Genomic DNA, 26,426 nt, shown 5'->3' on the forward strand with positions numbered 1-26,426 from the left:
ATTTGGTTACTTGGTTTTTTTGCTGTTAAGCTTTTTGAGTTCTTTATTTAGCCTAGAGATTAGTACTCTGATGTGTGAGGGGAAAGATTTGCTTCCAAGATGTAGGCACTCTATTCACCTCACAGATTGTTTCTTTTGCTAAGAAGAAATTTTTTAGTTTGAGTCCATCCATTTATTCATTCTTGGTTTTAATTCTTGTGCTAGGAGTCCTATTAAGGAAGTTGGGGCCTAATCCCACATGATGGAGATTGGGGCCTACTTTTTCTTCTATAGACACAGGGTCTCTGGTTGTATTCCTAAGTCCTTGATCCATTTTGAATTGAGTTTTGTGAATGGTGAGAGGGGTTTAATTTCAATTTGTTGCATATGGATTTCCAGTTTTCCCAGCACCATTTGTTGAAGAGGCTGTCTTTTCTCCAGTGCATGTTCTTGGCACCTTTTTCTAATATAAGATAACTGTAGTTTTGTGGGTTGGTCTCTGTGTCTTCTATTCTATACTGTTGGTCTACCACTCTGTTTTGGTGGCAATACCATGAGGTTTTTCTTACTATTGCTCTGTAGTATAGATTAAGATCTGGTATGTATTGTATAGATCTTTTTCAACTCTTTTGTTAGGTTGATTCCCAAGTATTTTCTTTTATTTCTAAGAAGCAACTTTTTGTTTTGTCAATTTTTTCAATTTTTTTCAATTGTCTCTTTTGTTTCAATTTCATTGATTTCCACTCTGCTTTTAATTATTTCTTGTCTTCTGCTTCTCTGAGTGTTGATTTGTTCTTCTTTTCCTAGGGCTTTGAGATGTAGGGTTAAGTCATTTATTTGTTAACCTTGTTTTCTTTTAAGGAATGAACTCCATGCAGTGAAATTTCCTCTTAGAAATGCTTTCATAGTGTCCCAGAGATTTTGATATGTTGTATCTGTGTTCTCATTCACCTCTAAAATTTTGTAACATCCTTCTTGGTGTCTTCTGTAACCCTTTGTTCATTCAGTAGCATATTATTTAGTCTCCCCGAGTTGGAGTGGATTTTATTTCTTATTTTATGATTGATTTCTAATTTCATTCCATTATTATCTGATACAATGCAGGGCAGTATCTCTACTTTTTTGTATTTGCTAAGAGTTGCTTTGTGGCATAGGATATGGTCCATTTTAAGGAAGGATCCGTGTGTTGCTGAGAAGAGAGTATATTCTCTATTGAAGGATGAAATATTCTCTATGTGTCAGTTAAGTATAAATTATTGATTATATTATTGAGTTCTGTCTTTTCTTTGGTCACCATTTGTTTGGAAGATCTATCTAGAAATGAAAGAGGTGTGTTAAAGTCACCCAAAATTATTGTGTTGTGGTCTATTTGACTCTTGAACTTGAGAAGAGTTTGTTTAATGAACATAGCTGCTCACTGTTTGGGACATATATATTTATAATTGGTAAGTCTTGTTGGTATATGGTTCCCTTGAGCAGTATGTAGTGTCCTTCTTTATCCTTTTTGATTGACTTTAGTTTGAAGTCTACTTTATTTAATATGAGCATGGAAACCCCTGCTTGCTTCTGCAGTCCATGTGAGTGGTATGAGTTTTCCCAACACTTCACCGTCAGTCTATGAATGTCTTTTTCTCTGAGATGAGTCTCTTGGAGGAAGCATATTGTTGAGTCTTTTTTTTTAAAATCCAGTTTTCTAGTCTGTGTCTTTTCATTGGTGAGTTTAGGCCATTAACATTCATGGTTATTATTGAGAAATAATATGTAGTCCCAAACATTTTTGTTTATTTTTGGTATTTAACATGACTTGGTTTCTCCTATGATTAGATTTTCCTTTAGTGTAATCCCTCCCTCTCCTGATTTTCATCATTGTATTTCATTTCCTCTTTTTGGAATATTTTGCTGAGGATGTTCTGTAGTGCAGGCTTTCTAGTTGTAAATTATTTTGACTTTTTTTATTATGGAAGGTTTTTATTTCATCATCAATTTTAAAACTTAGTTTTTCTGGATATAAGATGCTTGGTTGACATCCATTTTCTTTCAGAGCTTGGTATATGTTGTTCTATGATCTCCCGGCTTTGAGGGTCTGGGTTGAAAAATCTGCAGATTTTCAATGTAGTCTCCCCCTATATATGATCTGATTACATTCTGTTGCAGCATTTAAGATTCTATCCTTATTCTGAATGCTAGGCATTTTCACTATAATATGTTTTGCTGTAGATCTGTTGTAATTTTGTATATTTTGTGTCCTATAAGCCTCTTGTATTTGGTTTTCCAATTCATTCTTTACGCTTGGAAAATTTTCTGATAGATTGTGCATTGCTTTGATTTGAAACTCTGTGCCTTTCTGTATCCCAATAACTCTTATATTTGGTCATTTGATGCTGTCCCATAATTCTTGGATTTTCTGTTCATGGTGTCTAACTATCTTCACTTTGTGATCAACTATATTTTCCATATTATATGCTTTGTCTTCAATTTCTGACATTCTTTCTTCCAAATGAACTAATCTGTTTGTTATGCTATCTATTGAGGTTTTTTTAAATTTCATTTATATTTCATTTCAACGATTTCCAGGTTTTTTTTCCCAGAGTATCTCTCTCTTGAAGTAATCTTTTGCTACTTATATTTGCTCTCTTATCTCATTGTTGAAGTGATCAATCTTTGCTTATATTTGCTAATTTAAGTCATTCTTTATTTCATAGATCATTTTAATTATGAACCTTCTGAGCCCCTTCTCTGAAAATTCATCAACTTTGCTGTCTATAGGTTCTCTTATTATAGTGTCCTGATTTGTTTGGGGCACTTTCCAGTCTTGATTTTTTCAGGTTGTTTATGTCTCTTCCTTTTTTTGCAGTGTGGGTCTGAGATATTATAGTTTCTTCCCTATATTCTTGTAGTACCCATGCAGATTGTCTGTACCTCACCTTGATGATGGGCTTCCAGACCATGCCAGTGTCCCTCAATGAATGCTACTGCATCCTGGGTCTGGGTCCTGCTTAAGTTGAAGTGGGTGGATCTGGGCTGCTGGGCTTGACCTACTGCAGTAGTCTGCTGGTGGGAAAGGGTGGTCCTGCGCCTTGGCTAGGCTCTGGTGAGTGTCTGCCCCACCAGGGGAGAGGTGAACTGGGTCTACTGAAAGCCTGGGTCCTAGGTGGGCTGGTGTGGGCACTCTGGCCTGGATCTCAGCTCCCGTGGTAGTCCACTGGTCAGAAGGGGTGGTCCCGCACCAGAGACTAGGCTCTGGCAAGTGTCTGCCCTGCCTGGGAAGGGGTGTACCAGGCCTGCTGTGTGCCTTGGCCCTGCAGAGGTCTCAATATGCAAATACTTACTACAGCCATTTTGTAACTTCTTTTCTGGTTTTAATGTAGTTCCTTCCTATCCTTTCTACTTTCTTACAGTCTCCTTTTCTGATTAAGTGATTTACTTCATTTGTGACAGTGTTTTGATTTCTTGCTTATTATTTTTTGTTTACAGATTTTTTGTTTTTACTCTGAGGGTACAAAGACATCTTTGAGTATAACAAGTTATTTAAAAATGATTACAACGTAGCATGATTTTAAAGCTAAGAAAAAAAGAAACTATAACAATAAAAACACTACATTCGTACTCCACTCCTCCGCATATTTTGAATTTTTAATATCTCACCTCACATCATTCACGTAAACATATAATGTTCTTATTTGGCTTGTTTTGTTCACCATCTTCATACACACTACTATACAACATTAAGGCATTATGAATTTGTCTGTATGGTTACTCTCACTATTGAGTTTTAAATCTTCCCTTTTTTCCTTCTTACTCTTCAACATCACTTTCTTTCATTTTAAAGAACTCCCTCTAGCATTTCTTGGCATTCAGTTCTGGTGGTGACTAATCCTCCCAGCATTTAGCTAAGCACACCTTTTCCTCTTTTTCATTTCAAAGAATAGCTTTGATTGGTACAGTATTTTTTGTTGATAATTTATTTTCCCTTCACTGTTTTAAAAATCTGATGCCATTCTCTCCAACCCATAATATTTCTGTTAAAAGTCTGTTGTCAGGTTAATTGAGACACACTTATGTGTTGTTTCTTTTCTCCTGCCACCTTAAGAATCTTCTTTTCTCTTTATCTTTCACATTTGATAACTTCATTTAAGTATATCTTTGAATAGACTTGGTCAAGCTAAGTCTGTCTGATGATTGTTAAGTTTCCTATATATGGATATTTGTCCCTTATTGGTTTATGTATTCCCTTATTGCTTTTATCTCTTCTAATAAGCTATCAACTGATTCTTTTAAATTCATCCATGAGGGCTGGGTCTGGGGCTCAGTGATAGAGCACTCACCTGGCACATGTGAGGACCTGAGTTCAATTCTCAGCACCACATAAAAATATATGAAATAAGGTATTGTGATTTCCTGTTGTTGGTATAGGAGCAAAATTCTATGAGTTGGACCTATGTATGTCCCCCTGTAGCCATTCTTACATAAGGTTTGTCATTGCTTTGGGATTTTTGTTTCCTGAATTATTTGTGTTGAGGTATTGCTGAAGTTTGAACATGGTTATGTTGTGTGAGTATTAATGTTCAATGTCTCTTTACTGGGTTGAAGTGTACCTCAGCAGCAGCAAAGTGTCCATAATGTGAGCTTATCATCGAACTGAATTCTCAGTCCCTTATAAAAAGGGAAGATAAAGTATAGTAACAATAGCAGTGAAGAATATACAGCATTACAGCAAACACTACTTGCATGTCATGACCTTTATTACAATAATAACTACAAAAACAAGAATTGCAGAGTCAGAAATTAACACCAGGTCGAACAACAAAGAGTTGTGAACAAGATAGTGCATTAATATAAACATCAGTTGTCAACAACATCCACAATACTAATAACAAAAAAAAACAAGAAAGGTGGGTAAGAAATTATATAAACTAAATAGTTTAAACAGTTGGTGAAAATACAGTTAGTTGGGAGAAAAGAAAATAGGGAAAGAAGGCAAAGAAAATTTAGAATATTGAAAATGTGAAATGAGAAAAAGCAGGAGAGGGGAAGCTACTGAAGCCCACAGAGTAAAAAAAAAATAATAATATAAAATACATTTATATATAATACACAGAGAGAGAGAAAGTGAGAAAGAGACAGAAAGAGAAAGAAGGAACAAGACATTTTGACTACTGAAGAGAAAAGGAAAGAAAGTATAACAAACCAAACCAAACCAAACAGTTAAAGGAAAAGCAAAAGAGAAAACTCATCAGCTATCAGGGAACAAAATAACAAAAGGATACTAAAAACAAAAAAGAAAGATGGAACTTGAAAAGGAACAAACATGTATGTATTTGCATATGCATGAACTAGTCTGCAAATGAAATGGGAATGAACAAAAAATTCTTAATGAAAAATAAAAGAATTGTGTACACTGAGGTGGCCAAAAGTATGGACAAGGAGAGATATTTATTATATATGCCTTACTGCTCTTATTTCCATTTTTATTGGATTGTGTGCCCTTTAGAGATGACAAGAGTTGCGAATTACTTAACAATTCCTCCTTTGGTGTCCTGGGATCAAAACTGGAGTGGCCTGGAAAATTGGTTGAAATGGCTCTCAGCTTCCCTGCTCACCAATAAAAGGTAGGATAGAATGGGAAGTATGAACTATTAAAAACTATTAAAAACCAAAAAAATAAATAAATGAAAAATATTGACAAAGTGACAGATTATAACAGCAAATCAAACAGAAATTTCAACCTGCAAAGTACAGAGCTAACAAAAAACTTGCAAAGGACTTCAAGAGCAGCTTGTACTGCCCATGACAAAGGGAAAATCTTGAATGTAGGTAGGAAAATTGAAATTATGTAGTTAGAGGATACAGAAATAAAAAAGAACAGAGAAAAAGTATCTGAGCCTGTAGGACCTGCAGTGTATACATTTTGGGAGGCCCAGAAGGATGAAAGAAAAGGGCAAAGAGACTATTTGGAGAATTAACTTGTTAAAATTCCCCAATTTGAGGAAGGACATGGATTTACATATGTAAGAGATTCAATAAACTCCAGTTAGGAAAAACTCAAAAAACTACAAAGAATAGGTTAAAATCCAATGTCTAGAGCCACCCAATTTCTGGTTCTCAATACAGCAGTACTTATAAATGAATGTATTTTCTTACAGTTTTACTCTGGAAAGGTTTACATTGATTTTCAATTATTTCCAATTTTTGACTTTTAGAACAACCATCTTCAGATAAGTTTTGAATAATATTTTATAATTTTGCTTTATTTACCTTCAATATCTACCATTACCCTCTATGTATCTATGTATCTGTATTAATTATGTATGATCGTATAAAGTTAACATTTATCCTATAATTTAACATTTACTTGTGTTTTAGTCAGCTTTTCACCACTGTGACTAAAATGACCCAACCAGGACAATTGTAGAGGAATAAAAGTTTATTTGAGGGCTTATGGTTTCAGAGGTCTTAGTCCATAGAAGGCCAGTTCCATTCCTCAGAGCTCAAAGTGAGGTAGAATATTATGGTGTAAGAGTTTGGCAGAGGGAACCAACTCTCATGGTAATCAGGAAGCAGAGGGAGTGTCTCCACATGCCACATACAAATATATACCCCAGAGTCATGCCCCCAATTAGCCACTTTTTCCTGCCACACCCCACCTGCCTCCAATTACCACTCAATTAAGCATATCTCTGATTAATTCAGTGATTAGGTTAAGTCTATAGCTCAATCATTTCTCCTCCAAACCTTGCATAGTCTCACACATGAGCTTTTGGGGGACACCTCACATCCAAAACATAATAACATGCTTTATCCACATCTTTCATTTTCTCTTTTGCATTTTTGCTTGAATGTCTTACAAAATGTCTTATTTCATATCTTTGTGAGTTGTGTGCAACTATAGGAAATGCATAGACAAAATAACGATAGGTTTATTGTTTTGTGTTAGTATAATGTATAGTGGATTAAATTATCAATAGTCAATTTGCTATTTTAAAAAAATCTCTGGTAAATTGTAAGGTTGTTATCTATAGGTCAAAAACCATTGAAAATGTTTATTGGGAAGACTATATTATTAAAGAAAGATGGGTGGATGTTCACTTTGGCAGCACATATATTAAATTTTCAACAATACAGAGAAGTTTAATATAACCCTTGTGAAAGAATGGCATATAAATTCATAAAATGTTTCATATTTTTTTAAGAAATAAAATGGCAGGAAATGATAATTTTTATAAAAACACTAAATATCAATGGTCTCAATTCTCCCATTAAAAGATAGACAGGCAGATTGGGTTAAAACTGGCCTCAATCGTATGTTGTTCATAAGATATATGCCTTATAGGAAAAGACAGCCACAGGTTGAAATTGAAAGGGTGGAAAAAGATATTCCATGAAAAGGAGAATCAAAGTAGGCAAGAGTAACTACTCTCTTGTCCAAAAAAAGCAGACATCAAGCCAAAATTAATCAGAAGAGTCAAGAAAGGTCACTTTACATTGGTAAAGGGAACTATCCAATGATGCCATATAACAATTTTAAATACTTATGCCCCAAACATAATTACATAAATAAAATACTACTTAAAGACTCAGATATATTCTAATACAATAACACTACGTGGTTTTTAATATACCCCTCTCTCTAATGGATAGATTATCCAGGCAAAAACTAATGACACTATAGACATTAAGAATAATATAAACAAAATGAATCTAACAGACATCTATAGACTATTTTATTTCCTCAACAATAGAATTTACTTTTTGCTCAGCTGTACAAGGAATCTTTTCCAAAATAAAACATATTTAGGGGCACAAATCAAGTTTTATAAAATACACAAAAGTAGAGATAATTCCTTGTACTCAATCTATCAAAATAGGATAAATTCTAAATTGACAAAACAATGAAAACAAATCATTTTGACATGTGGAAATTGAATAATACCCTCCAGATGAGAAATGGGTCATATGAGAAATATAAAAATACCAATTCTAAAATCCATAGACAACAGGAAATCATTAAAACAGAGATCAAATTAATGGAATTTAGAATAAAAAATAGTTCAAAGACCAATGCAACAAAAAGTTAATTCTCTGAAAAGATAAACAAGATCAAACCTTAGCCAAACTAAGCAAAACAAAGAGAAGACCCCAACCAAAAACACTAAAGATAAAAAAAAGAAAAATATAGACATGGCTGAAATCCAGAGGTATAAACAAGTATTTTGAGCTGAGCAAGGTAGTGAGTGCATTCTTTTAATCCCAGCAGCTCTGGTGGCTGAGGCAGCAGGATTATACATCCAGAGTCAGCCTCAGCAATTTATCAAGGACTTAAGTAACTCTCTGTGATCCTGTTTCTAAATAAGATACCAAAAAGACTGGGGATGTGACTCAGTGTTAAATGTCCCTGAGTTCAATCCCTGTTACAAAAAAAAAAAAAAAAAAAAACAAGAAAAAGAAAGAAAGAAAAGGAAAAAGAAAGAATAAGAAACTATTTTGAAAACATTTTCAAATAAATGAGAAAATCTAGAAGATATAGACAAATTTCTACATACTATGGCCTACCCAAATTGAAACAAGAGAATACAGAAAACCTAAACAGACCAGTATCAAGGAATAATATTAAAGCAGTAATAAAAAGACTTTCAACAAAAAAAAGCCTTGGATAAGATGAATTCTCAGCTGGGTTTTACCAGATCTTTAAAGAATAAATAAATGCTAATATATTCAAATTATTTTGTGAAACACAAAGAGAAGGAACACTCCCAAATTCATTCATAAAGTTAGTATTACTCTGTTACCAAATCCAGATAAAGACACATTAAGAGAAAAAAAATTACAGAAAAACATCACTGATTAATGTAGACCCTGGAGTCCTTAGTAAAATATCAGCAGTTCACATTTAAAAATACATTAAGAAGACTGTAGACGATGTTCTAGTTGGCTTCATCCAAGAGACACAAGTTTGGAGATTATATATATATATATACACACACACACACAGATATATATATATATATATATATATATATATATATATATATATATCAGTAAATACAATTCATAACAGAAATAGAAATAAAAATGAAAGCCACATGATCATCTAAATAGATACATAAAAAGATCTTGACACAACTTAGCATTGGTTTCCATTAGGGGTTGTGACTCAGAGGTAGAATGCCTGCCTAGCATGCATGAGGCACTGGGTTCGACAACATAAAAATAAAATAAAGGTATTGTGTCCACCTACAACTAAAAAATAAATGTTTAATTAAAAACACTGAAAAAGTTTGGATAGAAGATACTTACCTCATCATCATAAAGCACATATACGACAAACCTAAAGCAAACATCATAAAGAATGAGGAAAATCTGAAAGCATTTCCTCTAAAATCAGGAACAGCATGAAGGTGTCCAGTCTCACCAAACCTATAAACATAGTTCTAGAAATTTTGGCCAGAGCAATCATTTAAGAAAAGGAAATTAAAGGGATACAAATAAGAAAAGAAAACATCAAATTATCTTTATTTGCAAATGATATGATCCTATACATATACAGAAACTTCACCAGGATTCTTCTAGGGCTGATAAAGTAGCAGCAAAGTAGCAGGACACAAGATCAGAATCCAAAAGTCAATAGCTTTCCTATATTTCACTAATCCACTAATGAATCTGCTGAGAAACAAATCAGGAAAACAATTCCATTCACAACACCCTAAACAAACAAACAAACAAAAACAAATACCCAAACAAAAAATACTGAAAATAAATCTAACCAAAGAAGCAAAAGACCTGTGCAATGACTGTGGATCACTGAAGAAAGAAATTGAAGAGGGCATTAGAAGTGGAAAAGCCTCCCCTGTTCTTGCATAGACAGAATTAATGTTGTGAAAATGGCCATAGTACCAAAAGTAATATAGAGATCTAATGCAATTCCATGAAAATACCAATGACATTTTTCATGGAACTTGAAAAACACAGTTTTAAAATTCATAAGGAAGAATAAGTGACCTTGAAGAGCCAAAGTAATCCTGACCAGTAAGAGCAAGGCTGGTGGCATCACAGTACTGAGTCTCAATTCTACTGAAGAGCAATGGTACCAAAAACTGCATGGCACTGACATCAAAACAGACATGAAGACCAATGGAGTAAAATAGAAACACAGAGACAATACTACACAGATACAGAGAAGCACCAAAAACATACATTGGAGGAAAAACAAACTTTTAAAGAAATGGTGCTGGGGAAACTGGATATCTGTATTAGAAGAATGAAACCCGATCCCCCTCTCTCGCCCTGCTTAAAAGTCAACTCAATGGACCAAAGATATACAAAGTAGAGGAAGAACTTTGCAAGTCTTAGAATAAAATGTATGGTTAACATGCCAACATATACATACAGATACTGACTTCCTTAATAAGATCCCAAAGCTAAATAAATAAAACCAACAATTAATAAGTGGGATGAAATCAAATTTTAAAACTTCTGCACAGAAAAGAAAACAATTAAGAGTGTGAAAGGGTAGCCTATAGAATGGGGGAGAATCAATGACAGCTATTCTTCTGACAAATAATTAATATCCAAAATATATGAAGAAAAAAAACACAGAAAAAATACCTACTCAGTAAATGCACAAATAAACTCAACAGACATTTCTAAAAAGAAAAAAAATGCAAATGGACAACAAATACATCAAGAAATGTTCAACATCATTAGCATCATGCAAATCAAAAGTACACTGAGATTTAATCTCACTCTGGGTAGAATGGCAAGCTTCAATAACATAAATAATAATAAATGCTAAGGAGAATGTAGACAATAAGGTACACTTATACACAGTTTGTGGCACTGCAAATTAATTCAGACTCTTTGGAAAGCAGTATGGAGATTCCTCAGAAGACCAGAAATAGACTCATCATATGACCTAGCTGTTCCAATCCTTGACATTTACCCAAAGTACCTAAAATAAGCATATTTTAGTGATAATTGCATTCCAATATTTATAGCAGCACAGTTCATAATCATCAAGTGGTGGAAACAGCCCAGGTATCTTCCAACAGATGGACTGATAAAGAAAATGTGATGTGTATACACTGGGGTTCTACTCAGACATAGAGAAGTCTGGAGTTATGTCATTTGCTGATAAATGGACAGAATTGAAATCATCATGCTATTATGTTAAATAAGCCAGACTCAAAGTCAAAAGTGTAATGATTTCTTTCATATTCGAATGGAAGAGAGAAATAAAGAATAAGAAAAGTGGTGGGGGTGAGAACAGTTGAATAGAGAAAGTGAATTGAGAAGAAGGAAGGAGGGGTGGGGAAGAGGAGAAACTGTGTAATGAAACTGACCAAATTGTGCTGAGTACATGTATGAATATATCACAATGAATTCCAGTTTTATGAATTACTATTTTTCACCAATTAAAAAGCAAAGACACTTGGAAGCATATGCCTCTAATCACATCGAATGGGGAGGCTCATGCAGGAGGAGCACAAGTTCAAAGTTAGCCTCAGCAATTTAGAGAGAGCCTAAGCAATTTAGACCTTGTCTCAAAATAAAGACTAAAAAGGGCTGAGAATGTAGCTCAGTGATAAAGTCCTCCTGGGTTCAATAATCTGTATGAAAACAAACAATAAAACAAAATAAGACCAATGTAACAACAATAAAAGAATAAAAATAGAAAAAAGACCAATAAAGAAAGGGAGTCAATATTAGGTACTAAAGTCAAGCAATGAAAAAAAATTATGTTACATGCGATTATGAATATGTTCTTCTGAACTCCACTATCATATACAAACATAATGTACTAATAAAACAAAAAATAATAAAATAAAAATAAAGCTATATAATGGAAAAATATAAAGACAGGTGGGAAATTGAAACAATGTGCATAATGAAAATACTAGAGGTGTATGGCAAATACAATTGTAATGAATACCCTAACATAGACTTTTTGTCCTTAATTTGGAAAATAGAAAGTAATGCCACCATGTCAAGATTTTAAAAGTCTTGAGAGGAAGTTATTAAACAATGCCATGGATTTTAAAATTAATTATACAATATAATTAAATTATATTTAAAATTAATTAAATATGACATTGCTTTTCAGACTTAATGACAATAAATCTATAGAAAACAGTGGATTGAAATATGACATAGTCAAACTGATCTTGAACTGCAACATTTTCTCCTCATAGATTAGAAATTGTTAAAAACATTCTGTGAAAATGAATTGGGTGTATAAAATTCGTGGTGAAGATGAAGGTATGTTTTATTATTATTATTTATAAGTTGCATTTGTAAAATTTATGTCTGAGCATTTTTTTATTACAAACTATTTGTTAAACAATTACCAGAACATTATTTTCCTCTTGCCAAATGCATTGAAGGAGCTAGACTTTACAGTTACAGAATTGTGGATATTTTAAATAACCTTAACCCCCCACACACTCCTAAGTCTCCAAAGACACCCCTGTCTTTTAAAAGAGTAAAACCACACAAAACTTGGAAAATAATTCAGTATATGATGAGCGTACCAGATATTTTGAGAACAAGGTGAGAGAAAGGGCTACATTTGGTATATATAAACTGCCAAAAAAAAATAGACAAAGAGGGTATTGCATCCAGTGAAACTAAAAACAAGACAGGATCTTTCCAAAGAAGTCTAAGATGAAGTCAAGGCTCAATGTTAGCAAATTAAAAGAAAAAAAAATGAGTGATGAACCAATCATCAGAAAAGCTTGTTAAAGATGCTTAGTGATGAGATAGCAGGGGTCTTCCAGAAATACCAAGATAATCCTTTAATAATCTTGAAATGAAAGTCAATAAACATGAAGCAACATGCATTATGACAATGAAAGATAAAATTCATCATGAAGGTATAACACCTATGTATTGATACCCTAGAACGATATTTATGATGCAAAAACAATAGAAGACACAAGGAGAAATGTAAATGTGCACAAAGACACTACCTCACCAAAAAAAAAAAAAAAAAAGCTGCTTGCTTAAATACTTATGTCTTGGAAATATAATTTTCAAGTTGCTTGAAATAGCATTTATTTTGCTTTGGATTGGTACTCACAAAGAAAGTTTTTCAAGGACACTTAAAATTCTAGCATTAATACTAAATATCATTCTCTCATTCTCATCTTTGTGACATTAACACATGCTGAGGATTTTCAGCACATATAAATGTAAAATGGTAGCTGTGCCAATGAAGATCAAAATGAGAAACCTGAGGAACAAAACATTCTGGAAAAAGAAGTTGATTTTGGAAGACAATGGACAAATGGAAGAATACTAGTACTGCATTAGATATCAGGTTCTATTTATACTCAGGCACTACATTTCTTTATCATTAAAATTTACTTGACCAGCATTTTTTGAGAAAGTTCTTAAAAGATTGTTTTGTTACCTGCTGGTTCCTTAGGGTGTAAATAAAAGGATTTAACATTGGGGCAACAGAGGTATTGAGCACAGCTATGCCCTTGGTCAACGTTTCCCCTTCTTTGGCTGAAATTTTGACATACATGAAAATGCAGCTTCCATAAGAAATGGAGACAACAATCATGTGTGAGGAGCAAGTGGAAAAGGCCTTTTTCCTTTGCTCAGCAGAGGGGATTCTCAGAATTGTCTGAATGATGAACACATAGGAAAGAATCACTAATTTTAAGGTTGTAATGAGAGTTAATATGGCCAGGAAAAACGACAAGAGCTCTAGGAGGGATGTGTCTGTGCAGGAGATCAGGATCCAAGGAGAGGTGTCACAGGTGAAGTGGTCAGTGATGTTGGAGTCACAGAAATCCAGTTGTAGTCCCACAAGCCCAGGTGGAAATATGATGAGAAAATCGGTCAGCCAAGAACCAAGGACAAGCAGGATGCAGACCTTGCTGTTCATTATTGTTGTGTAGTGCAGAGGCTTACAGATAGCCACATAACGGTCATAGGACATTGCAGTCAAAGGGAAAACTTCTGTTGCACCAAGAATTATGAAGAAAAACACCTGGGTCATGCAAGAATTGTAGGAAATGGTCTTATCCCCTGTTATGAAGCTGACCAGGTATTTAGGAATAGAAACTAACCATAGAGATTTCTAGGAAAGAGAAGTTCCTGAGGAAGAAATACATGGGTGTTTTTAGGTGCAAGTCTACCAGAGTGAGGGTGATAATTGTTAAGTTTCCAGTAATGCTCAGTATGTAGGTAAAAAATAGAAAGAGAAAAATGAAAATATTGAGCTTTGGGTCATCTGTTAATCCCAGAAGAATGAACTCAGTTGCAGATGTATGATTTTTCATTTCCTATTGTTCCTTTCTTCCAGGTCTAAAGATGAAAATAAAAACCAATTCTTTAATAAGTTTAGGACAGACTTTTCATCACTTTTTCTGAATCAGAAAAAATAAAAGGCCTGTAAAGAAACAATAAATTAACCATCAAGATACACTAACTTTGGGGACTGAGGTTGTAGCTCAGTGGTAGAGCTCTGTGTTGGATCATCAGCACCACAGAAAAATAAATAAACAAAGGTACTGTGTTCATACAGAACCAAACAGATATTTGAAAAAAAAAGATGTACTAAATTTGGAAATTATACATAAACCACACCAAAATAATCTATGTCTGTTACTTTCAGTGTACATCTCCATCCATTTAATATCAAGCTAGTCTCTTCATAGGTTTAATAAGTGCATCTGCATAAGAAAATTATATTGTCAAATGTGCCCTGCTTTCCTTTAAATATCTGACCATGTATGTGTAAAAACTAAGTAAAAAAATCTTAAAATATAAAATATTTGTTGTCAAAATACTGTTGCAATGATCACATGTTTTGAATTTCTGAACGTGAAAACTTTTGAAGTGTTTCTTAATTTTCCATGATACTCAGTATCATTCTTACTAGTATGGAGAATTAATAATTTCACAAATGAATCACGAAAAGGAAAAGTATTATTTACGTAATTCTAAAGAAGCAAACTCAGGGGGCTGGGGATGTGGCTCAAGTGGTAACACGCTCGCCTGGCATGTGTGGGGCACTGGGTTCGATCCTCAGCACCACATAAAAATAAAATAAAGATGTTGTGTCCTTCAAAAACTGAAAAATAAATATTAAAAATTCTCTCTCTCTTTAAAAAAATAAGAATCAAACTCAGAATTTTACAATGTATTAAATTTTTTTTTGAATTCAATAATAATTTATCACTGTATAGATGAGTTTCTGAGGGCCAAAGTTAAGTGATGTAGGTTATACAATGATTAGAAAGGAGAAAAAAATAAATGAAGCAATAAATTTAAAAATGCACTTACATTGAGATAATCCCACATGGTAGCAGTTTAATGCTGAATCCCAACTGCTAGGTTACGTTCCCTTGAGTGACAATGTTGATGCTCTGCTTTCAGATCTTTATATACACTTCTCAATCTGTGCCTACCTCTGATTTTCTTGCATAATGACAAATTTATGTAGCATATTGGTGGAATTTGGGTCTGATGATGTTTGCTATGTACAGTGAACCTGCTTGTAGGAATGCTCCACTAAAAACACATTGCTAACATCACAGAGGCCCCAATGGGATTGGGACATGGCCTCAAGTACTGGCAGAAGGTCCTATAACCAGACCTGAGCAAAGAATCCAAGAAGTTCTGCTGTTTATAGTCTGGGAAGGAGCTTGTGAACTCTTGAGAAATCTGGTGTTCTGGGCGGTGGCAGAAGCTCTAAGGGCAGTCCCAAGTAATCAATTCATGTTAAGTCTGAAAGTGAGTTCCTCAGGTAGCTTTTCAAAATTGCATTGAGTAAAAGTGTTTCTGGTATCAACTTATTTTTTAGGAGTAGAAGTATGAGTTTGGAATTGGAGATGGCAGGAGAAAAATGGACAGTTTAGAACTGGTTACAAGGAAGGATTTCAGAGCCAGAGATCATACTTTCATGGAATGTAGAAAACCTATGAGAGAGAGAGAGAGAGAGAGAGAGAGAGAGAGAGAGAGAAGGAAGAAAGGAATATAGGAAGGGATAAGGGGAGAGAGAGAGGAAGAAAAAGGGCAGGTGAGAAAGCAGGAAAGAAAACAATGGAATTCTTTAGTGTTTGGGGTAATACAGATAAATAGACTTGATAAAGGTGTATATTTTGTTTGTGAATCAACTGAAACTAATCAAGAGAGGTTTCATTTCATGAATGAGAATCAGGGAGTAATAATAATGGAAAAGAGGTAAGCATATGAAATAAAAAATGTTGATATGATTAATAGTAAAGCAATATTCCAAGGTTGTATGATCCAAGATAAATCTTGTGTCACAAATTTCTTTAAAAAGAACAAAGTCCTGACCCTAGGTGCTAAGAAACCTGAAATACATTTTACTTGGCTCTCAGTAACTATGGTTTAAATAAAGATGGGCTATATTTTTTATTGCTTTGCTCACCTTCCAGTTAGAAAACTTGGTTTTATAAATATCCTTTCTTAAATAAACAAGTTAGTTTTATCTGCTTTTTCCCCTCCTCCAAACACACACAGGGAATTCTTGTTGTAGGGAAGAATTAAACTGTCTCTGGAGAGCATGGTACTGATGACAGCACCCTAAAGAAAAGCTGAGTAATTTTAATTAGGCACTTTTAGAAATTGTATTTTTGTCCTCAATATTAAATAACAGAAAAATGTACAATTCTAGCCCCAACAAGGAAGAAATGACAGTTTTGTCTTACCTTGGACTTCATATTGTTAATATTATTTTCTTTCAACCTGAAACAAATACTTGCTGAAGTACTAGTTATTTATTTATTATAAATAAGTAAAGATATTGTGATATAATACCACTTCATGGGAACATATAAAAAAAGCAGGAAATAGGAAGAGGAGTGGCCATAGAATATTGTTAGTTATGATTTCATTGCTCTGACGAAAACACCCAACAAGAACAATTAAAGAATTAGATATTTATTTTGGATGACTGTTTCATAGGTTCAGACCATGGATGGTTGATTCTATTGCAGTGGGTCTGAGGTGAGATGGAGCATCATGGCAGAAGGGGGAGGGAAGCTAATAACCTCATGGCAAACAAGAAGATCAATAGATCTATCTATCTATCTATCTATCTATCTATCTATCTATCTATCTATCATCTCTAGACACTGAGGACAAAACATAAACTCTAAATTCATGCCTCCAGTGACTCACTTTCTCCAACCACACCCTTCCCACTTATATAGTAAGTACATAGTTAATACATTAATTTTAAGAAGGCTTGGTTAGTTCACTATTCTCACAAGCTCATCACTTTATCTCTGAATATGTCTGTAATTGATTCAGGAGCTTTAGAGGGACACTCCATATCCAAACCATAACATATTAACTGTGCCATTTACATTCTTTTTTTTTTGATAGGAAGAATATTCATATATATTTCAGGAAAGATAACGTTAATACATAATCACATCAGCAAGTTACAATAAAAATTGAGAGTACAATATAAACATAAAACTCATGAAATATATATCTGAAAAAATTCCTCATATATAATTTACTTAATTTCTTTAATTTTTTAAATTATAGATGAACACAATATCTTTATTTGTTTATTTTTATGTAGTACTGAGGATCAGTCCCAGTGCCTCACACATGCAAGGCAGGTGCTCGACCCTCTTAGCCCCAGCCCCAGCCCTCATTTACTTCTATACTCCATGTTTGCAAAAATAATGCAAAATATACTCTACTGATATATGTATCCAAAATAACAAATAAAAAATAAAAGATAAAAAATATTGTTTCTTTCACATTAGAAACCAAGCAAGCATAGTTTCTATTCTGATTTCATTTTCTTACGTGTGGTTTTTCTATAGGGTCTGGTTCATCATTTCAGATGCTAAATTCTTTGACTACAGTATGTATGATATATATGCTAAATTTGAATTGTTTTTGTCCTTATAATTGTGTTGTATCTCCCTGGATGTGCTATGGCAGATGAATCTATGGAAGTGGGGGAGAAATACTGGTGACTTAGTCTGACTGTCTTATTTTCAGAGAATGGTCAATGAAGGACAGAATTTTTCTAACCAAAAAACAAACAAAAAAAAAGTATCTTGTGTTTTTTAATTGGTTTCCCTTAGTTGATTCACTTTTGTCATGTATGAAAGCATGGAATATAATTTGCTCTAATTCAATCCCCACTATATCCCCTTTCCCTCTTCTTCTCACTCCCTCTGTTCCCTTTCATCTACTGAGTTTTCTGCCATTTACTTATAGTTTTTGCTTATAAATTACTGTCTTGTGGATATGCATAATGGTGAGATTCACTCTGGTACATTCCCCTACGTTCATAAGAAAAATAGGTCAGTTTGTCCCACTGTTCTTCCCTTACCTGTTCTTCCTCTCTTCCTCAATTCCACCATCTAATTGATTGATCTTTCTTCTATTGGGATGGAACCCCTCATTTTCTTTGCTTTTTCTTTTTCCCCTTATTCTGGACTGGTTTCTACATATCAGAGAAAGCATTTGACCTTTGACTTTCAGGGTCTGGCTTATTTCACTTAGCATGATTGTCTCTATTGAGCTTCCACTGATCAGCAAATGGCATCATTTCATTCTTCTTTATACCTGAGTAATACGCCAATGTATATGTGTATGACATTTTCATTACCCATTCATCTGTTGAAGGGTACCCAGGTTGGTTCCACAGCTTGTTATTGTTAATTGTGGTGCTATAAACATTGTTTTCCCTGCATTTTTACATAATGCTGATTTTACATTATTTTTTAAATACAGAAAATTTTCTATAGCATTATACAGGGGCTGAAAGGGGAAAAGAGAAAGACTGGGCAAATGAGAGAAAAAAAAGTTGGAAAGAATAATACACACCAATTTGAAAAGAAGAAAAATATAGATGGGGTGGGATTGATGCAGTAATGTAATAGATAATAGTAGATAATGTTGGAGGGAGACTAGGAGTAAGAGGAGCAAGAATAAACCAGGGATGGGAAAAGATAGAACAATTCTTATTAATGCTTTAAATTATTAGAAAAAATACATGGAAATGTATTGAAGGTACAATGTCAGTTATAAAGGTAACAACTAACACTCAATCATATTAATATACATGATTAAGTTGAAGTTAGTGTTATTTATAGTAAACACTGCAACATGAAGAAAATTCACATTGAAAATGGCTTGGATTTTATTAGGATTTGGAACATTTAGAAGATGTCCATCATTCTTGGTTTTGGACCCCTCCAGAGGAGCTGGGTCACAGGAGACACTCCCTAAGTTGCTATGGATCTCCCACCAGCTGATTCTGGTTTGTCGGCACAGGAGCCTGTGACTGACTGACAGGAGGTGTCATGTCATGTCTGTTGGTTGTTTTTATTGTATGCACGAGTTCAAGATGCTGGGCTCTGGACTAGGGCTGTGATTGCCAAGAAGCATCCTGTACTTGCTCTCCTCTTCAGTGGTAGGGGACTCACCTGGTATACGTGAGGCACTGAGTTCAATTCTCAGCACCACATAAAAATATATAAAATAAAGGTATTGTGTCCACCTAAACTAACTCACTCTCTCTCTCTCTCTCTCTCTCTCTCTCTCTCTGTTACTATCTTTTTGGCTTCCTGTACCTTGTTGTGACAATTAATATTTTCTGGAAAGTTCTTGATGCTTATTGCTGTTCAACATTATTGAAAAACTATGTATTTATTTCAATCTTCATAATATGTCTTTGTTTAGGTCTTGTTTAGGCCTTTCTTTCTAGGAATTCTAAGTGCTTATTTTCTGAGTCTTTAGTCATTTCTGCCATTTAAACACTAGATATTGTCCTAAGTCCAGGTTTACTGCACTCTTGTTATTGATATGTTCATTGTTTCAGCACTAGAGGGTGATCCATGTGTAGGTTTGCCCCAATTCTGCAGCTTGTGTTGATCAGCATAAATTCAGTGTTGGTCAGAATAAAGTGGCTTGGTTTTAGTGGTTTCAATCTATAGTACTTTTGATCCCACAGTCTGCTGGGACCAGTGCTACACTGAGATGAACCAAATACAGTGATAATTGTCAACATTACTGAGAACTTGTTTACTTGCAGTATTTTAGATGTTTACCTACATAAAATCAGAAAAAAGTAATCTATGCATTGAATATAATTATTTTTCCTCCTTTACAACAAATGAACAAATCTGAATTCCAGAGAAGGTAATGGTTTGTTCAAAGTGTCAAGGTTGTAAATGACAAGGTCAGTGTACAAAGCCAGGCAACCTAATTCCAGCACTCATACACTTAAGCAGCACACTGTTGCTATGAAACATATAAATGATCCTCTTGGATCAAAGAGATAATTCAGAGACTTGCACCTATTAAAAGGATTGTGAATCAATACTATCCAATCAACCCTTTAATTTAAATCAATGGTGATGAATCTCTTGCCTTTCTATAAGGAATAAAAAATAAGGAATTGTATTTTTTTTCTAATAAAATAGTATTGAATTTTGATACATTTTTCTGTATTTATTGAGATGGTCATGTGATTTTATCCTTCATTTTGTTAATGTGGTTTATCTAATAAATTGATTTTTTCCATGTTGAGCATTCTGGGGATAAATTACTATTTCATGATTAAAAATTCTCAAAATGCTTTAGAAGGAATTAATCCCAAGGTAATAAGACAGTGTATAACAAGCCCACCACAAACATCATATTCAGTGATGGAAAACTTGATCCTTAAAGATCAAATTCAAGAAAAATATTCCCATATTCACCACGTATTTTATTCAATATGGAACTGAAAGTTATAGCTACAGCAATTAGATAAAAATAAGAAATGAAAGACATTCAATTGGAAAAGAAGTCATATTAGCTTTCTGTATTGATGACATGATTTTCTATGAGAAAAACATTGAAAAATACACACTCACATACATAGACACACACTGTAAGAACCAATGAACAACTAAAGTTGCAAGATACCAAGCCAACATACAAAAGTTAGCTGCATCTCCACACTAACAACATATATTTGAAAAATAGTAAGAAAACATTTTAATTTTCAATAACAGGGAATAAAATACTTAAAATAAACTTAGAGAAAAGACTTCCATAGTAAAAACTCTAAAACACTGAGGAAAGACATAAAGGACAAAAATCAATAAAAAGGATTTCTTGTTTTTGGATTGGAAGTTTTACTTTTGATCAATTGTTCTTTACACAAAGTTATCTATACATTCAATGCAATCTGTATCAATATTTCAACAGCAGTCTTTTACTGAAAGAAAAATATGTCTAAAATTCTAGTGGAATGCCTTAAGAGTTTGAATAGCCAAATCAGTCATGAGAAAAAGAATGGAGCTGGATGTGTAACACTTGCTGATTTCTAAATATATAACAAAGCTACAATAATTAAACAGTATGGAATTTATATAGGTAGACACATAAAAACTAATTGAGCAGTATACAGAGCTCAGTAAAAATCTCATGCATGTACAGAAAATTGATATTTATAAGGTGCTAAGAATTCACAATAGGAAAGGACAGTTCGTACAATAAATAGAATTTCAAAAACGATATATTCTCATGCAAAAGAACGAAACTGGAGCCTTATCTTACATTATACACAAAAATGAACTGGAAAAAGACTAAAGACTAAACATAAGATCTGAGACGACACACACACACACACACACACACACACACACAAACACACATCTGAGACAGTAAAACTTCTCGGAAGAAATATACGTGGAAAGCTTCATGACATTAGTCTTAGCAATGACACCAAAACTTCAGGTGAAAAACCCCAAAATAGACAAGTGGCAGCACATCTAATTGAGAAGCTTCTACACAGCTAAGAAAACAACAGAATGAAAAGGCATCCCATGGAATGGAAAAAAAATTATAAGACTTTATAAAACATAAACATGGTAAGGGATTAATATCCAAAATATAAGGAACTCCAGAGACTTGACAGAAAAAAGAACTAATGCAATTGAAAAAAATTAGAAAAAGACCTGAAGAGTTATTTTCCCAAAGATGATATACAAATGTATAAGGTTATCAACATCACTTATTACCAGTGAAGTGCTAGTTAAAACCATAGTGAAGCATCACACCTGTTATGATAGCTATTATATAAATAAAAGGAAAAGGAACAATCCTCCAAACTAAAAGAAACAAGTGTTGGCCAAAAGAGAAGAAATTGAGATTCATGTACACTGTTGATGGGAATGTAAAATGGCACCTCCAATACAGAGAACAATACTATTGTTCCTCAAAAAAAATCACAAATAGAGTTACCACAAGATATAGAAATTCAAATTTTTTATATGTACCCAAAAGAATTGAAACCAGGATCTTCGAGAGATTTTCAAATACTTATGTATACTAAATCGTTATTCATAATACCAAGGACATGAAAGCAATCCTTTAAATATACATCTACAGATTAGTAAACAAAGAAAACATGTTTTATATATATACACATCAGGATATTATTCAGTCCTAATTAATAATGAGACTTTTCCATATGCAGCAACATACTTGGACTTGGAAGACATACTAAGATAAAAGCCAGTCATAGAATGACAAATAATGCCTTGGCTCCATCCACATCCTGAAAATAGTCAAACTCAGAAAGTAATGAAAGTTTTCAGGTCTGGGGTATTTTCATCTGCATGAAGATGCAGCTTCCATAGGAGATGGAGACAACAATCATGTGTGAGGAACAGGTTGAGAAGGCCTTTGTTCTTTGTTGAGATGAGGGAATTCTTAGAATTGTTCTGAGGATGTAAGAGTAGGAGAGAATTATTAGTGTCAATGAGGTTAGGAGAGTGTACAAAGCTAAAACAAAACTCAAGAGCTCTAGAGTACTGGTGTCTGTGCAAGAGACATGCAGCAAAGGAGCAGAGTCACAGGTGAAGTGGTCAATGACATTGGAATCACAGAAATCTAACTGCAAGCCCATGGTCAGTGGTGGAAAAATGAGCAAGAAACCAGCCAGCCAAGAGATGAGGATGAGCTGGTAACAGATCTTGTTACTCAAGATGGTTGTGTAATGTAGAGGCTTGCAGATAGCCACATAGCAATCATAGGACATAGAGGCCAGGAGGAAAAATTCTGTTGATCCCAGGAAGATAAAGGAAAATAGTTGAGCTGCACAAGTATTGTAGGAAATGGACTTGTCCCCAGTTAGGATGCTGATCAAAAACCTAGGGTTACATACAGAAGTAAATGAAATTTCTAGGAAGGAGAAATTCCTGAGGAAGAAATACATGGGGGTCTTCAGGTGGGAATCCAGGAGGGTAAGGGTGATGATAGTTAGATTTCCAGTAACACTCAGCACATAGGTGAGAAATAAAAAGAAAAAAATCACAACCTGTAGCTCTTGATCATCTTTTAGACCCAGGAGGATGAAATCTGTTACTGATATTCTATTTTTCATTTCCAACGAGTGGTTTAAGGCAGATTTTACTGATAAAATGTATCTGGAAAACAATAAAGTATGAATCAGAAGGTCTACCATGCGGCCAGAGCAATGGTTTCATTAATGAGGTTCTTGGCATAAAAGTTAGCTAGCAGAGATTGAAATAAACACACGGACTCAGTTACCTTTTTCTATGGCCAGGTCCGAGATGGCTCCCCTCTCTTGTTCCCTCCTCTAACCGCCCGGCAGGGCAGCAAGGATTACTCAGGGCTAGCAGGAGAGAGAGAGCGAGCACGCCAGGGAGTAGCCTTTTATTGGGGAGCAAGAAATTCAGGGGAGAATTCCATCCAATGAAGGTTAAAAGGGGGGCCGCACTCCAAGGTCAGGGTCAGTGATTGGGCCTCCGGGGTCAGTGGTCAGTTACACCCCCACACGGACAGGTTCTCTCGACAGGAGAGGGCCGGGAAAGCTCCGACACAGCCAGAGCGCCTCAGACCCTGACCGGGAGTCACCCAGTCACGTGTGAGAATGGCTCCCGACATATTCCCCCTTTCTTTTCGTAAAAATGAGGCGGCGGTTCACTCTCTGGAGTTTCTGCATTCTTGTTCTGAAGACTCGCCATCCTACAATCACAGTACAATAGAGAATTAACAGCAAAGAGAGTAATCCAATAATGTACTAGGCCGAGTGTTTGAGGATATTTCCAGGGTTGAATCCATTTAACTCCTTCAATATTTGGTTAGCTAAAGAAGAAGGATCTGAAAAATCAGCTCTATTATTTTGAATGTCTTGTATATGGTGATGAAGTTCCAGAATATCCAAGCAATTATTACTATTTTGCCAAATACCTAACAAATGGTTTTGAACCTTCTCCCAATCCCAGAGAGAAGCATTGTACTTGGCAGCTGTAACACACACATACTTATAATTAGCATGGCATTTAAGCCTTTCTTTAAATTTTAAGGCTGAAAGTTCATTACCTATGTCTATAACAGTTGCTTCTAAGGCGTTTAATTTAGTTTCAATCTTTTCATCAATATTTACTTGATTACTCAGAGCCTTGGAAGTATTTTGAGCTAAATTATTAAGAAATTTTGCATGCTGAATATTCTGAGACAATGTCAGAGATGCAGAGACAGTTGATGCAATAAAGGAGACTAACGCCAAAACACCAACAATTATAACTCCAATACCACGTTTAGGTCTTGCCAGCTGGGCATGAATTTGCTGCAAGACTTGTAAACTAGCATCAGCATACCATGGCTCTGAAATATTAGCAGGTAATAAAACGAAAGAGGGCTGATGAAGTATCAGCACTCCTTTCCTCCATTATACCTAGTAATACAATTGGTTAGGTTACATTTTTTACAAGTAACAATATATCTGTCATCTATCCATTTAACTTTTACATTTCCAATAATTAAAACATAAGGAGATTGGACACAAGCTCATAAGCCATAGCAAGATCCCTCTTTACAGTTCTTGCCAATAAATCTTGGTAAGGGTTTGTCTGTAAAATGTAAGAATTCTGAGGCATCAATTAAATGCCAAATATCTTTTTGAACACCACCTTCACTATAAGTCAAAATATTACTAACAAATCCTGCAGGTGTCATAGCAGAATTTCTTCGTAATTGTCTCTTATCAATTTTTGGAGACCAGTCTAATATATACCCACTATCTTTAGACACCCTTATGTTGTACAGGAAAGGGATTTATACAATCCATCCATTTAGGAAAGGTGCCAATCTTAATTGTAGAACTATTTGGACAGTGGTGTATCCATGGAGGTTTTGCAGAAATGACTGGCTTGTTATGGGAAAGTCCCATCTTAATTACTGATCTAGTATTAGGTTTTAAATCTCCATAAATAGAATTATTTGTCAGTCTAGGTCTACCAATCGCTGTTTTTTCTTCGAATGATACTTTTAGACAGCCAGCATGTTTATCATGGGACCAACACAAGGGTAATTGGGCAATATAGCCAGAATAATTAAGTCTAGTCACATGATTGGGAGTAATATGAGTATCTGTAAATCCTCCCATCATGAATGAGTCATTAGTAAATACTGGAATAGATTCTCCAGTCCACACAGCTGGGTGTACCAGGGGTGGATCTGGGAAATACGTCCAATAAGTGTCTACTTGATCCCCCTTTACCTGACAGCCCAGTAGGGCAATTACTGTTGCTACCATCATCATTGGGGTCCTGTTTTCTCCTAGATCTCAAAGTATTTGGGAAGCCTGGGTTGTTAGCTTCTTTACGTCTTTCCATGAAATCAGCTTTTCGGCTGGGTCAATCTGGTCTTTCTTCATCCTTTTCCGATATCTCCTCCTTCTGGATGGGGGCTCCTCTGGGTCGATCCTCAGTCGCTTGAATCTGGGTTCTATCTCTTCCATGTCTGATAGCACGTTCAGGCACCCAAATAGGACGAGAAGAATTTTCTGGGAAAATACAAGCATGCCCTCTGCCCCATATAATCACCGGGTCTGGGCCCTTCCACTGACCAGTCTGTAAATCTTTCCACAAAACTCTGCCTAAAGGGCCTGTTACTGAGGGAGACATTTGTCTCTCAGCAGCAGTGTGACCTTCTGCATCACAGTTTAAAAGATTTAGAACAAACAAGGCATGATTAAGGCTATTTTGGGGAGTCATAAGCCTATCCCCCCTTTTTAATTTTTGTAATTGAAGTTTAATAGATAAATGAGCTCGTTCTACAATGGCTTGACCTTGGGGGTTATAAGGAATTCCTGTTTTATGATTAATTTTAAACTCTTGACAAAATTGTTGAAAAGAAGAGCTCACATAAGCTGGAGCATTATCTGTTTTAATCTGCATAGGGCATCCTAAAACAGAAAAAGCTGCTAGGCAATGAGAAATTACATTTTGAGTATTTTCCTTAGTACGTGCTGTGGCAAAAATAAATCTAGAATAAGTATCCACTATGACATGCACATAACATTGCTTACCAAATTGAGGAATATGAGTTACATCCATTTGCCATATTTGATTTGGTTTTAATCCACGGGGATTTACCCCTGATGGCAGAGATGGAGTGTGAATAACACACTTTGGGCA

At 34.7% G+C, this 26,426-nt stretch overlaps 1 protein-coding gene, 1 non-coding gene and 1 pseudogene across 2 annotated transcripts; 1 reads left to right on the top strand and 2 right to left on the bottom strand.

Annotated features, from left to right (window-relative positions):
* The first annotated feature begins 7,059 nt into the window (after nucleotides 1–7,059).
* Nucleotides 7,060–7,164, top strand: LOC143398672 (U6 spliceosomal RNA). Its single transcript, XR_013091282.1, has one exon. It is a non-coding gene; the product is annotated as a U6 spliceosomal RNA (small nuclear RNA).
* Nucleotides 7,165–13,327: 6,163 nt separating this feature from the next.
* Nucleotides 13,328–14,264, bottom strand: LOC143398481 (olfactory receptor 6C76-like; annotated as a pseudogene).
* Nucleotides 14,265–22,573: 8,309 nt separating this feature from the next.
* Nucleotides 22,574–23,398, bottom strand: LOC143398482 (olfactory receptor 6C76-like). Its single transcript, XM_076855389.1, has one exon. The coding sequence runs from the start codon at nucleotides 23,363–23,365 to the stop codon at nucleotides 22,574–22,576; it is 792 nt and encodes a 263-aa protein (XP_076711504.1). The 5' UTR covers nucleotides 23,366–23,398.
* Between the last annotated feature and the right edge of the window lie 3,028 nt (nucleotides 23,399–26,426).

This window comes from Callospermophilus lateralis, chromosome 4 (genome assembly GCF_048772815.1).
Source record: "Callospermophilus lateralis isolate mCalLat2 chromosome 4, mCalLat2.hap1, whole genome shotgun sequence".
Classification (NCBI taxonomy): Eukaryota; Metazoa; Chordata; class Mammalia; order Rodentia; family Sciuridae; genus Callospermophilus; species Callospermophilus lateralis.